Source organism: Triturus cristatus, chromosome 4_2, assembly GCF_964204655.1.
Source record: "Triturus cristatus chromosome 4_2, aTriCri1.1, whole genome shotgun sequence".
NCBI classification, from domain to species: Eukaryota; Metazoa; Chordata; class Amphibia; order Caudata; family Salamandridae; genus Triturus; species Triturus cristatus.
Genome location: NC_140586.1, coordinates 31,887,560 through 31,902,652, shown reverse-complemented (window position 1 = coordinate 31,902,652; position 15,093 = coordinate 31,887,560). Strand labels below are relative to the sequence as shown.

The following is a 15,093-nucleotide window of genomic DNA, read 5'->3' as shown; positions in this document are numbered from 1 at the left end:
AGTGGTGTCTCAGAGTTGCAATACCAAGGGAAGCCTCAGGTCAGGAGTGAGGAACATTAAGGAGCATTGACGTTCACTGGGCAGCCCTGAGGAGCCTCAACGTGCGCTGACCCCTCACCTGTCAGGTGGGTGAAGCCCAGCTGGCGAAGACCGTGATTGCCGTTGACCTGGGCGTTGATGGCGATGAAGAGGGCAAACTTGCCATCGTACACGTGGGTCCCCCTGATCACTCGTAGGTTCTCAAGCGGCAGGTACTGGAATGTGTTCATCACGATCAGCACATACCCCGTTACCTCTCGGATGGTCTGAAATGAATGAATGAGTTAATGATGGATGAACAGATTATGGCAACAAGTAGAATTGCATCAATTTGCCTCATTACGAGATGAGCGGTAATTAGGAGGGGAAATACTAAGTCTGAGCAATCACGCAAGACCCAAAATAGCCTGGTTCTATTCTGCTTTTTTCCACAGTTCCAAGTGTGCACCATGCTTCTTTCCCTCCTACTTTCTGCAGGACGAAAGGTTGTGCAGAAACTCAGTACATTTTACCAGGTGTGTTTCCGTACCCCTTAAAACGTGTAATCCCACCAGCAAGTCTACCCCTGGGGCTAAAGCTCGGCCTGACTTGTAATGGAGCAGAACGTTTTTAGTGATGGCCGTATGGACCTCCATGTTTTAAAATATGAAGAAACCAAATTGCCTTCAATACTTCTCTGAAACAAAACTCCCCTTTTTGCCTAAGGCCCAGGCGGTGACACACTTTGGGCCTCATTTAAAGTTTGGAGGGAACTAATAATTCTCCTGTGTTTGAAGGAGACCTAAATATGGAGTAGAATCCACCTTCTGAATTTCCTGCATAGTATATCCCTATGGCGGTGCAAATTCATTAAAAAAAAAAGAAATCTTCAGAAAGTGGAGAATTTTCCGTTTCATCCAAACTCTAAGGGCCCGATTCACAAAGGTAAACTCAGGCCTGAAGTCTAAGTTTAGACCTGAAGTCCAAACTTAGACTTCAGGTATAAGTTTACCTTTGTGAATCGGGCCCTTATTAAGGCCCTTATCCCTATCCCTTCTGGCAGTACATTGAACGGGTGATCGTTTGAGGGTGCACTGAAAGTAATGATGAGGCTCACATACGTTTTCCATTCTGTAATTTATAATAAAAGTTTATGGTTCCTTCTGCCACACAACAGAATCCGCGATTCATACAGGAACGTCATTCCTTTAATTTATGTCGCCAATGAAACTGTCTATGGTTATGTTATATTATCTGCTGTATTTGTCAATTGCACTAATTCCCTAAGGTCTCAGAGTGCTGCTGTGTTGTACATTCTGTTTGAAATGCTATAGATCCTGCTTGACAAATAAAATAATGATCTCAGATCTCTAGCTTTTCTCACGCTTTTTCTTACTTTATATCCCCTCCTTAGTCTGACTCAGAAACAGCATAAATAAAGAATGCAAACATATATACATTCTTAGAAGGGCTTTGGGTAAGCCCTCTTCATCCATTGGTCTATTCAACTGCCATTCACATTTTGATTCCGCCCACCGAAGCATGTGGCATGGGACAATGTGCCAGTCCCCTTCATTTCTTCACCCACTTTCACTATGAATGTCGGCATTTTGCTTGGCCATGTGTGCACATCCACCAAAAAGTAATTGCACATCAGTGCTAGGCTGTATTGGCCAGTGTTTTTTTCTTTCCATTCTTTAAAAAGACTAAAAAAAATAGCTTTCTTTGCATGTTTAAACAATGTATTCAAGTTACAGTAACTCAAAGTCTACATTACCTTTTGTTGCCAGTAAGAATCATATTTTCCTGTGCGGTGTATTAAAACTAAAAAGGAAATACCTGGCTATGCGACAACATGCAGCGATTTTGCAGTCGGGATCCAATTTGAGTCCAATGCCACGCGGAGCTCTTTTGTGGTGGACTACGCAAGGTTGTTAGTGGCTGAGTACCATTGTTGTAAATTAAGGCAGAATGTGATTAAGCATTTACTGAAAACATTAATGCTTCCCTTTTATCGTGTTTTCCTCATTATGTTGGCCGAAGTCCGGACTCCATTTTGTATTGACATGCTGCCATGTGTTCACCACGAGGAGAGTCCGACCTCTGTGTTAGTTGCTCTTGCAATCTGCCTAGCAACAGTTTATAAATAGCTCTCTCTTGTCCGTCTGGCGCATGCCCAGACTTGACCACATCTGTTATAATTAGCTTTGCTTGACCATGTGTTTTCGCGGGCCCAAAGAGCGTGTTGGCTCCGCCCATGTATTGATTCAGTATCGAGAATGACCCTAAATGGTAATGTTCTTCAACCTCATGTGGTATCCACCCACTTATGAGCCCCTCTGTTGTGTATAAAAGGGGACTGTGTATGCAAGTTCTTTGTGCTACTCCTTGCAATACTGAAGAGTGTTGTGTGGATTGTAGGACCACCCTTAAGGGTTAATAAACGTTGTTTTTGTACTTTGCAGTTTCCGTGCCAACTTCCTTATAGATTTCGTTACAGAAGAGCGAACCCTTGTCTCTTGCGGGCCTAGCTGGGGCTTGTATTCATCAATTGGCGCCCGTCACGTGGGGCTCATCGGCGACTCGGATGCTCGAAGGACTGGTCGCGACGAAGGTGAGGAGTTTGGCCGGGGACGTGATCACTGCCAGCGGCGTCTTAGCCCTGGCATCCCGAGGTTTTTCTTCCTTCCCTTCCGAGCTGACCGTCTGGGTGGCGCCGGTCATCGACTGAGACCTCTTCTGTCGGTCCTGCCGTGAGAGCCGTTTGGGCGATTGTGGAGCTTGGCAGTTGGAACCTGGACTCTTGATTGGTAAGAACCGTTGTACGGTACTTGCTCCGAGTTTTGAAGCCTGGTCTGGCTATTTGAGTTTGATTGATGGTGACTAGTCATATTTTGAATTTGTCTTTGTGAAAATATATGCGTTGCAACACATATAGGCAGGTAATGTGGAGAAATTTCTCCGGAGCTGTGTAAACTTTGAACGGCGCAACGATTAAGTGCCATTTTCTTTATAATATTGCATATTTTGCATTATTCCTAGCATGCCTGCTTTTAGCGCACTCCGTAAGTGGTGCTGCTGTTTTGGAAACCGGTTGAACCTCGAGGAATCTGCTCCAGCTCCCCCAGAGGGGACTCCTAATAGGGATATGTACGTGAAGCATGGTCTTTCTTCCATAATGTACAGCACGTTATGGAGGAAATATACGAGGAAGGATCCTGAGTTGCGATGGCCTTTGTATGGATCGTTTGATATACGTAAGATTGAGTATGTGGAACAGTGTATGTGTAAGCGACGTGCTCGTCAGGATATGTTTGAGTGTGTGCGATTATGGGTGAAGGAAGTGCGTGAGCGAGAGAAACGTGAGAAAGCGCTGTTTGATAAGGAGCAACGAAAGAATGATCATATGCGAGCGCAGGAAGCGAAGCGTCGGGAGGACAAAGAGCAAACGGACAGACAAGAGAAAGAGCGTAGGCTACAAGTTTCGGGTCAATATGTTGTTCGTCAGCCACTTTATCCTGTCCTTAATAATCCTGATGACGATTTTTATTTACTAGATCGCTCTCCGCCCCCTTATGTTGGCGCATCTGCTCCGCGGCCGCAAGATTCTGGCCCGGCTTCGGGTAAGGTCGACACACGGTCCATGTTATCGACCGAGCATATGGCTGATCTTCGGAAACTTTCCCTCCGTGCACTTAAGGGCAAGATGTCTAAGGATGAGTTGTTCCATACTTGGGGGTCGTGGCAAGATAGAGAGAGGGTGTATTTTCTGTCTCATTTCGCGGATGAAGTAATTGCTGCTTTCCGAAAATATTCTAGTGTCCTTGAGCCTGACGAAGTGTCTTCGGATGCCGGAGCATTACGTAATGGTGTTTTTTCTCCCCCTAAGGCTTCTGAGGCGGCTCGGCGGCTGTTCGCTTTACGGGACGAGGTGCTGGCCCTTAGAGAGAAAGCACGTCAACAAACGGAGGAGGAGAAGCAGTCGGATTCGTCTGCAGCAGGGGGCCATCCATCCGCCTCCCAGTCAGATAAGGATGACATAGTGCATGCTAAACCAATGCGAGAGGCGGCGCCTTTGTATGTTCCTCCCAAGGGAGCAGGGACTAGCTCGGATATTAATTCTGTCGATGCTAGGGGATATTTTGTGTATAATTGGGTTTATACTCCATGGCATAGGGCCGATGTTATGGCATTAAAGAATGCGCTGCCTGACCCCCGCAAGAATCCAGCGGCCTTCTATGAAGAAGTCGAGGGGGCCTTGAATTCTTGCATTATGACCTTAGCGGATATAGACTTGTTCTTTGGCCTTATCCTACCGCCGGATACGTGGCGCTCTGTCCGAAAGGTAGATGATGCGGTTGCCTTCAAGGCCCGGTGGTCTGACCTTGAGGATGAGGATAGGGAACGGAAGCCCGCACAGAAACCACCCCAGAATATTTTAGATCTCCCTGCGGCTATTGTGGCCAAGTTGAAGACGATTATCCCCCCTAAAAAGATTGATTGGAATATGTTAGCTGCGTGTAAACAGAAAGTTGACGAGTCAGTTGCGGACTTCTTTACGCGCTTTGAGGAGACGTTTCATGATTTTAGTGGCCAGTCGCTTACTGACGACACGGGCCGCCACCTTTTTGCGGACAAATATGTGGCTAATCTGCTGCCGGCAGTTGCGGCCCGGTTAAAAGCGAGTGAGAGTTCTTGGTCCTCCGCGACACCGACGGCCCTTCTGACCATCGCCCAGTATTATGAGCGTCAGGAGCACGAGGCGAAGGGCCAGGAGGAGAAGAAATCGAAAGATCTTAAAACCAAAGTGATGTTAGCACAAGTATATGGCCCGCCCCGCCGGGGTAATAATAATAGGGGAAGGGGTGGATCTTATGGTCCCCCTTCGGGCCGATCTGATTTGAATAGGAACCAGTGTGCGTATTGCAAGCAGTTGGGCCATTGGGCCAGGGATTGCCCAGCGTTGCGTGCTTCGCGTCAGGGGCACGCTCCGGGTGGCCCGAGAGGTAGAGGGGGCTTCTCGAACTTTAGAGGAAATTCCAACGATAATGCCCGTTTCGATACTGCCGGACAGCACCGAGATAGCTCAAACGTTTTCGATCGCCAGCACCAGTATCATGTATCGGACATCGATCGATCGGGATATCATGATTCTCAGCATGCATAGGAATGCGTAGGATGGGGGTCCGAATCAGTTGAGGTGCCGGTCGATCAGACGGGTCCTTATGTATCGGCTGAGGTTTTAGGTTCTACTGATCAGTTCCTAGTGGATACAGGAGCGACACGTAGTGCATTGTCTAGGTACTTGGTTCCGGGGGCTCCCCCATCCGGCTCAATAGTTACATCGGTAGGGTTTGACGGTACACTCTCCCGAAGCCCTCTTTCACAGCCCCTTGCATTTAAAGTTGATTGTTTTTCTGCGCCCTGCCCGTTTCTGCTTGCTCCGTACACACCGGATAACATTATGGGCCTTGATATGTTAAAGTACTTTAGGGCTACAATCCGCTGTTCCCCTGAGGGTGTGAGGGTGATTTTAAATGACAACTACCCCCGATCTGGGCGGATGTGTACGATATCAGAGGATGCGTTGTTGGCTACCCTCCCCCGAGCTTTATGGGCGACGTCGGACACAGATGTCGGACAAATGGTGATTCCTCCGGTCCACATTAGTGTCCAGGAGGGGGCGGTACTACCGCGCCTCCCACAGTATCGTATTTCCCAGGAGGGCGAGGAGGCTCTCATACAGATTGTGCAAGACCTGATCGCAGTAGGAGTAGTGGAAGAAGTTCCCTATAATATCTGTAACAGTCCGATTCTCCCTATTCTGAAAAAAGACACGGATGCAAAGGTCTATCGGTTCATAATTGATTTGAGGGAGGTAAACAAGATCGTGATACCTCAGTACCCGGTGGTTTCTGATATCACGACGTTGCTTACCTTGGTCCCGCCTACGGCGACCATGTTCTCAGTGATTGATTTGAAAAATGCCTTCTTTTCTATTCCCATTCACCCTGATAGCCGATTTCTTTTTGGGTTCACATTAAACAATAGATCTTATCGTTTTTGTAGAATTCCCCAAGGCTATACAGAAAGCCCTAGTATTTATAGTCAGGCTTTGAAGCGACAGTTGGATTCCTTTGCCTTACTCGAGGGGGTCGCCCTCATTCAATATGTCGATGACATCTTGTTGGCGGCTGACACCCTGGAGTTGTGTGAGAAAAGCACGATAGCCTTACTTTCCTTTTTAGCATCCCACAATCACAAGGTCTCTAGGAAGAAGTTGCAATTCTGTAGACCAAAGGTGACTTATTTGGGTCACCTTTTGTCTAAGGAGGGGCGTGCACTCACACCAGATCGTATCCAAGTAATTTTGGACACACCAAGGCCATCCACGCAGAAGGATGTGCGTGCATTTTTGGGTCTTGTTTCTTTTTGTAGGCAGTGGATATTGGGGTTTTCACACATAGCTAAGCCATTACTAGCTCTTTTGACAAAAGACACGCCTATCCCAATCCCTTGGTCAGATGAGTGTGATGCTGCTTTTCAGCAACTGCGACAGGCCCTTTGTTCAGCACCAGTGTTAGGGACCCCTGATTATGCAAAACCCTTTTCGTTGTATGTGCATGAGAAAGATGGATGTGCATTGTCAGTTTTAGTGCAGATGCACGGCGACAAGCAGCGCCCTTGTGCATACTTTTCGGCTGTGCTTGATCCTGTCGCCCGAGCATTACCAGGGTGTTTTCGCTCGGTAGCGGCGACAGCTGTGTCAATACGCCAAAGTGAAGGAATTGTGTTGTCCCATAAATTGTTGGTGTTAGTTCCCCATGCTGTGGATGCCCTGCTTAATCAAACAAAGACGCAGCATTTGACCAGTGCCCGTTTAACGGGATATGAGCTGACGCTTTTGGCTCCTCATATTACGTTAAAGAGGTGCGTGACATTAAACCCGGCCACATTGTTGCCATACCCCGAGACCCAGCCTGAGGCGCAGAAAGCGCATGATTGTATTCTTGTGACTGAGGAACAAACAAAGGGTCGTATTGATCTCCAGGATACGCCCTTTTCAGAGGTAGATGGAGAGTTGTGGGTAGATGGATCTTGCCTGAAGCTACCAGATGGTACGGCTTCAGCAGCGTATGCAATTACCACGTTACAGACGATAGTGGAGACAGCACGCATACCACAGAAATCAGCTCAAGCAGCGGAACTGATAGCGTTAACACGAGCGTGTGAGCTCAGTACAGGATTGTGTGTGAATGTTTACACAGACAGCCGCTATGCCTTCGGAGTAGCGCACGATTTCGGCCTACTCTGGAAGGAGAGAGGGTTTCTAACGTCACATGGGGTGCAGATAATGCATGGGGAGTTAGTCCACAACCTTTTAACTGCATTGACATACCCAAAGAAAATCGCCATTGTTAAGTGTAGCGCCCATAGGAAAGTGGTTGATAAGGTTGGAGAAGGGAATGCGTTAGCGGATCGAGTAGCACGGGAGACTGCGATGCAGCCCGGTACTACTGCCATGTATGTAGTGAAGTCACAGGTGGAGAGATGGCATGATGCGAAGGAGGAAGTGCGAGAAATACAAAAGACCGCTTCTGACAAAGAGCGGGAACAATGGGCTAGCGAAGGAGAACTGGATGACGAGGGTTGCTGGAGAAATTAGCAGATGGATAGATGGAAATTACCCACGGCTTTTGTACAACCTATGGTCCAGATGGCACATGGGCTAGCACATGTTGGAGCTTCCGCAATTGTGAAATTGCTTACCCAAGTCTGGGAGCATCCAGAGATTGCTAGCACAGCAAAGAGGGTGGTGCAGACCTGTATGATCTGTCTGAAGTATAACCCAGGGAAAGGCACTCGAACTCCAGCAGGAGGATTTGCGACACCCACTGCACCCTTTGAGGTTCTGCAGATGGATTACATCCAGCTTGAGCGCTGTAACAATTTGAAGTATGTTCTAGTAGTGGTTTGCGCTTTCAGTAAATGGGTTGAGGCGTACCCTACGAAAGACAATACTGCAATGACCACGGCGAAGCTACTGCTGAAAGAGTTTTTCCCCCGATACGGCGTCTGTAGACTTCTGTGGAGTGATAATGGCCCTCACTTTGTAGCGGATGTTATAAAGTATGTCTTGAAGGGCCTAGGCATCACCCAGAAGTTCCACGCCGTGTTCCACCCCCAGTCTGCAGGACTAGTCGAGAAGTATAATGGTACACTGAAGCTTAAGATCGCCAAAATTCAAGCTTCAACATCTTTGACTTGGCCAGACGCCTTGCCACTGGCGTTATTGTCAATTAGGTTGGTGCCACACTCTCGAACCGGCCTTACACCCTATGAGATAGTATTTGGACGCCCAATGAATATTTGGGGTCCACCAAGGCCTAAGGCTGTGTATGATGTACCTTGTGTGATGATGAGTGATTATCTGGCACAGTTAACGGATAACTTGGTTTCTATTCATCAACAGGTCCGAGAGGCGCTCCCTGATCGGTCTACTGGCGAAGGACATGGTCTCCGGCCTGGAGATCATGTGATGATAAAGGTTTTCGACAGATCGAACAGTTTGGAGCCGAGATGGGTCGGACCTGAGCAAGTCCTTCTTGCAACGAGGACGGCTGTGCGAGTCTCGAACAGGAAGAATTGGATCCATTCCTTGCACTGTCGAAAGGTACCGCCCGGATTGGTGGAATCTGCCGTGCTGACCGATCAACGAGACATCCTAGCAGCAGAGACAGGCCGTGCTGCAGAGCCAAACGACACTGAGGAGCTCTTTTCGGACCACACGACTTCTGGAGGAAGGCGATATCATCTGCGACCAAGGAAGTGAGATTTCCAGTACCGGGACATACTGTCAGAACGGCCCTTGGGTTAGTGAAACGGAGAGCCGATGAGGCAAGGGGGGGGGATCAGCCCTGCATTAGTGTAGCGACACCCGTCTTGGCCCGCTGGTGAAGAAATCAACCGCTGCCCAAGGGGAAGAGTTCTGACAGACTTTTAGTTTCAGGAAGATATCAGGGTATTGTTTCCTTTGACATGGAGAAGAAGAAAATTCTTTGTGCATTGGGGTTCATGCTAACAGTAGCTATCGTTGGTATAACCACATGGTTTGTGGAGGAGGCAACTCCTGCTCGAAAGACACTTGTGTTGACGACTCCAGTGCCTGCGGAGCACTACTTTTATACATTGCCATATCAAGAGTTGAAGCATCGACAATCCTATTTGAATAACACTTTCATTCAGATGCTGCATCACACCCACGTTGCTACGAACGCTACGAACTGTTGGATATGTGGGATGATGCCAGCCCATCAGAAGAAAGGAGGTACGCCATTCATACCACTTCCTTTCTCTCACAATGGCTCTTGTAGAGCTTGGTACACTTTGTTGTTTGCCACTCGGAAACCGACAGTGGGACGATTGCTTTTTAGACTTAATAAAGAATGCCATCAGGACAAGAATGGATATCCACAAGCGAATGGGACAATTTGGGAATGGGAAGAGTACCGACCGGACAATGAATCCATCCCCTATATCTTCACAAACACCAGAGACACTGAGGGGAAGGACAAATTCGTAATTCAAGTAGCACAAGCCCAAGCGGACCTGTGTGTCCAGAGTGTGGGTTTTATTCCTGTGGGTGTCAGTGATTGTATAACCGTACTAAACATCGATGGGTTAAACAACAGCACCTTCTTAGCGTCCCATAATACCTACTTTGTATGTGGAAATAAAGGTTATTACCGTTTGCCGGCTGGGTGGTCTGGGGTATGCTATGTATCATTCCTATTACCTCCTGTATTCTTAGCACCTGCGTCATATCATAAGGATTTAAAACTGTTGAATAATGTGACTGTAAATAGATATAAACGTACTCTATCAATTGATGAGGTGGATCAAACAGATACCAGCTTGCAACAGTATATTGATTTTAACTTAGGATTGTTCTTTTTTGTTGGAGCTGCTTTGAATAGTAGGAAGATCCGAAGATTAACAAGAGTGGTAGAAGCTGTGACTAATCAGACTGCTGCTGCTCTTGGGAATCTTACGGAAGAATTACAGATTACCAGAATTGTTGCATTGCAGAACCGTATGGTATTGGATGTAATGCTAGCTGATCGAGGAGGAGCCTGTAAAATTATTGGAAGTAGCTGCTGTGTGTTCATTCCTGATCATACGCCATCCGTTTATAACGCCATTAATAAGCTGCATAAAATAGCAGCTGAAATCCACACAGAAAACGGCACTTGGTCCTTTTCTGGATGGTTTTGGGCGTTGGTTACTGCCTGGGGATGGAAGGTCTTAACTGGCCTCTGCATTATTATAGCAATTCTGTTCTTTCTCTGTATGTGTATTCAATGTGGACCATTGTGCTGTTCCGTATGCATTTCATTCTGCATTCCAGATAAGAAAGCTATTGCCGATGTTGCCCGCCAGAAGGGTCTAGCTAAAGAGGTTAAAGGAATGATGATAATTGACATATACGATGATTATTCTTGGAGACCAGATGTCCTCAGTAAATGCTGAAAGGGTCGTCTGTTGTAAATTAAGGCAGAATGTGATTAAGCATTTACTGAAAACATTAATGCTTCCCTTTTATCGTGTTTTCCTCATTATGTTGGCCGAAGTCCGGACTCCATTTTGTATTGACATGCTGCCATGTGTTCACCACGAGGAGAGTCCGACCTCTGTGTTAGTTGCTCTTGCAATCTGCCTAGCAACAGTTTATAAATAGCTCTCTCTTGTCCGTCTGGCGCATGCCCAGACTTGACCACATCTGTTATAATTAGCTTTGCTTGACCATGTGTTTTCGCGGGCCCAAAGAGCGTGTTGGCTCCGCCCATGTATTGATTCAGTATCGAGAATGACCCTAAATGGTAATGTTCTTCAACCTCATGTGGTATCCACCCACTTATGAGCCCCTCTGTTGTGTATAAAAGGGGACCGTGTATGCAAGTTCTTTGTGCTACTCCTTGCAATACTGAAGAGTGTTGTGTGGATTGTAGGACCACCCTTAAGGGTTAATAAACGTTGTTTTTGTACTTTGCAGTTTCCGTGCCAACTTCCTTATAGATTTCGTTACAGAAGAGCGAACCCTTGTCTCTTGCGGGTCTAGCTGGGGCTTGTATTCATCACCATGTTGGCTTCTTCTGTGAGCATCCAAGAGTGCCTTTATTGAAGTTTGCCACTATCCCCATCCCTTTCTCTTTGGACTACTCACACATCTCGGTACAGTCGTATAATGCATGCAATACGCCACGTCCACTACATCGACCTAACCTTTTGCGTGCATCAAAAGATACATTTATTTATGTTTCACAATATCTCCAGCCCTTTCTCTTTGGAATACTCAAATACCTCAATACATGGTCATGTATCACATGCGATATATTACATCCACTACATCGACCAAACCACTGCAACCTGGGGCTGCTCCTTGCTAAACGTGAGGTGACCAGGAACTGGAAGGCACGAGCTGGTCCGACGGGAAGCCGGTGGCACAGCGAACTTTTGAAGTGGGCGGCGGGGGAGAGTACGCTCAGATACCAGCTAGCTTGGAGGCAGCGTAATGAGAAGGCACAGGAAGCAGCGCTAGAATGGGAGATGTTAGTGCAGGCCCTTAGGGATTATTGCGCCCCCAGCGAATCTGAATTTGAGGTAGAGGCTCGCCCCGAGTCCCGATAGACAATTGCACTTTTCAGATCTATTGCTTTCCCCGTGGGTCCTCTTGTAGATCCTGTTGCGGTTGGTGCCGCGCGCTGATGGCGGGGGGAGGGGGGAGGGTTTTCCTGGGTTTGGGGTTTTAAGAGTGGGGTGTTCTTTTGGGTTTATAGGCTTGTTTGGAAAAGCAGATGACGGACAGCGGGTCCTCCGGGCCAGCCTCGACATCCTCCGGAGCCCCCATTGAATTTCGCCGCCCGACCCTAGGGTTGTGGGCTGAATGGCTGTGTAAGGGACTTACGGTGGGGGGACGGAGGGTTGTATCTCATTGAACGAGCTCTATATATAATGGTGGCCGATTATGTAACGATTTACTGATTCCTGCAATAAAAATATTTTAAACAAAAAAAAAAAAAAAATCGACCAAACCACTGCATCACAAGATAAGTATAGTGCAAGCAGATGTGGAAGAATAGCAAACATACACTCACTGTGGCAATGCAGTGGATAAAGGGCCAGATGTATCAATATAGTTATTTGCGATTCCTTACTTGTAGATCACAAGGATTCACAATTGGGGAATCACAAAATGCCATGTATGAAGGTGTATAGTACACCTTTTGCGATTCCTAGAGGGTCGCAAATGACCTACCTCATGAATATTAAGGGAGTAGGTCGCAATGTGCGACCCCCTAGGAATCGCAAAAATCACGGGGATGGTGGCCTGCTGAGATCAGCAGTCCACCATGTCCGTGATTGCTTTTAAACAAAGAAATCTTTTTTTTTGTAAAGTTGCCCGTTTTCCTTAAAGGAAAACAAGATGCTTTACAAAACGAAAAATGAAAAGATTTCTTTTCATTTTTAAAGAGCAGGCAGTGAGTGGTCTTTGGGAGCACCGCCTGCTCTTAAAAATGCTTTTGCAAACATTCACAAAGGGGAAGGGTTCCCTTGGGGACCCCTTCCCATTTGCAAATGCGTTACCACCTACTCAAAGTAGGTGGTAACATGCGAATGTTTTGCGACCGCAAATGCGGTCACAAAACATTTATACATACCGATGCGATTCGATATTAGGATGGGACGCCTCAAACACGCTTCTTCCTAATACCGAATCGCAAAGCCATTTTGCGATTCGGTAACAGGTTACCGAATCGCAAAATTAGGTTTGCTGCATTGGAAAAGCAATTTTTGAGTTCGCAAATGTGCAGATTCTACGAATCTGCCCGTTTGCGAATGCAAAAATGCTTGCTACATCTGCCCCAAAATACTTTGCATGTCCATATTAAGTGCGGTATTTTAATGTCATACACCCAATAATACATGGCGCTGTTGACATAATGCCTGTCCCTACTCCTGAAAAAGTGATGGGATATTGGACGCGTCCATCCGGGATTGATGTCATACACGGATTCCTTAGTCGCCGCCCCCTCTGTACATTATATTAGCTCAGTGGCTGCGCCTTCACATATTTATTTAACTTTCGAACCCCCTCCAACTTCTCCCCAGCAAAAATGGTGCTTCCTCGGTGCATAAGACGTAGCGCTGCTGGTCTCGACTCCCTCGGCCTCTGTGCTGGTTTGAGGCGTAGGGCACATCTACCCGCTGCATTTGATGGGCGCCATTCAATTTAAGAATGCCCCATTATGTTTATTTACGCAGGGATAGGCCGCGTCTTCTGTTTGACGTGCATTGAGGCGCGTGCGTGACGCACGCATGGCCAAAGGGTCAGTGCTGAATGACAGGGCCCTTTCATGGTGTCAAGCAGGGGCGTAACACAGGCCTGTACAGCCCCTGCTGCGCAGACATTCACGGGACCCTTCAGGGGAGCCCCCAATCAGCCGAAGGCCAGTGAACATTTTTGAGATAGGAGAGTTTCAGGGGGCCCTCGTCACATTCTGCAGGGGGGCCATCATTTTAAGTTATGCCACTGGTATCAAGGACTACACATTCAAGGCCGTGTGTCATCCTGTAAAGGTTTTGTGTTAGGGGAGAAGCAGAGAGGTACTCAGGCAGCTAGTGCAAAGGTGTCCAGCGCAGGTCCATGAGGGCAGTACTCACACCAGATTTTTAGAGTATCGGCATATTACATTCCCATAAGTATACTCGCACATCTGGGGGTGCAAATTGCACACCGCAATTACCCAGCCCCAAATTCTGCACCCCAGATTCCGAATCAATTCTTTATTCGATGAAATTTCATCATAAAAGAGCAATATAACAGCACAATACAATATATAAAATACCAAACGTAAAAATAGAAGCGACATTTTACCAATACCCTACTAAGGATAAACACAAGTCACATATCAGACATGATAGAAATCCTAACCAAGAACTTTTAACTAATAGGTGGGCAAGGGTAGGTTTTACAACACCTCATACGGGATCGCCAAGCACTGCCCAGAAATTTTGCAACTCCACAGACCATAGCAATAGAGGAAGTATCAGTGCTGAGTATCCGCAGGGCCGTTTTATGACATCTAAGGCCCAAACCCCTGCATAGCGGCTTTAACCAAATCCTCCTGGCAACCCTATAGGCTGGGCAAGCAAAAAAAAGATGTGCCACGGACTCTGTAGGGGCTGCACAGCCTGGACATGAATTCTCTTGGCCATCATGCTTTTTCCACCCCGAAGTGAAATCGTTTACTGGGAGGATCCCGAACCTGACCTTCAAGTAAAGTGCTCTATCCAAGGGCAACTCGATATAGTCCAAGAGTGGTTCGAAACTCCTAATCCATTTGAAGGACAAGAATCGCTTAGTAAGGGGACCCCCAAAACTACTGGAGAGGGTCTCTTGCTGGACTAGATCCCAATATAGCTGTTTAATCACCAGCTTGGGTGGAGGTGATTGGCTTTCCCAGGAGTCGCTCAAACCCAAGAGAATTACCAACCGCTTCAGGTTGCTCAGCCATTTAATCCTATTGTTGGAATTAAGCTGGATTAATTCGTCTAGGGCGGCGGCATAATCCTGAAGCTCCCTTGTCCTTCGCAAGCGAACCCAAAAAAGTAACGGGCGCAAGCGCACTAAATCCTTGAGAGGGCGCCTGCCCATATCTGCCCGGAGAGGAATTAACGGGGTAGAGACTGGGAGGGCTACCGCGTCTCTCAAAAACGTATTTTCAGCTCTGTCCAGCTCTATAGTATTTTCAAACCCCCATAGTTCTGAGCCCTATAGGGCGGATGGGAGAACTTAGCCCTCATAAATAGTTAGGAGCGGTGATAAGGGCTTGCTCTTAGATTTCCGGTGTTCTCTCATAACCGCCCCAGAAGCTCTTTTATAATTTAACATCATTTTAGCCAAGTTGTCCTTCCAGCTCATGCGATTATTAACCCTAATATTCCGAATCACGAACAGGGCCTGCAGACTATGGGAGGGGTCGGCAGTGAGCACAGATGCAGGCTCACATTTCC

The 15,093-nt window shown here is 47.2% G+C and overlaps 1 protein-coding gene across 2 annotated transcripts in view; it reads right to left on the bottom strand.

Moving 5' to 3' along the window:
- The window catches only part of ERBB3 (erb-b2 receptor tyrosine kinase 3), a 241,740-nt gene that overhangs the window by 87,212 nt on the left and 139,435 nt on the right, over positions 1-15,093 (bottom strand). For both annotated transcript variants that reach the window (XM_085600288.1, XM_085600289.1), the window contains exon 3: positions 119-305. In XM_085600288.1, coding sequence (XP_085456414.1) covers positions 119-305 — 187 coding nt within the window. The remainder of the gene's footprint in view (positions 1-118; positions 306-15,093) is intronic.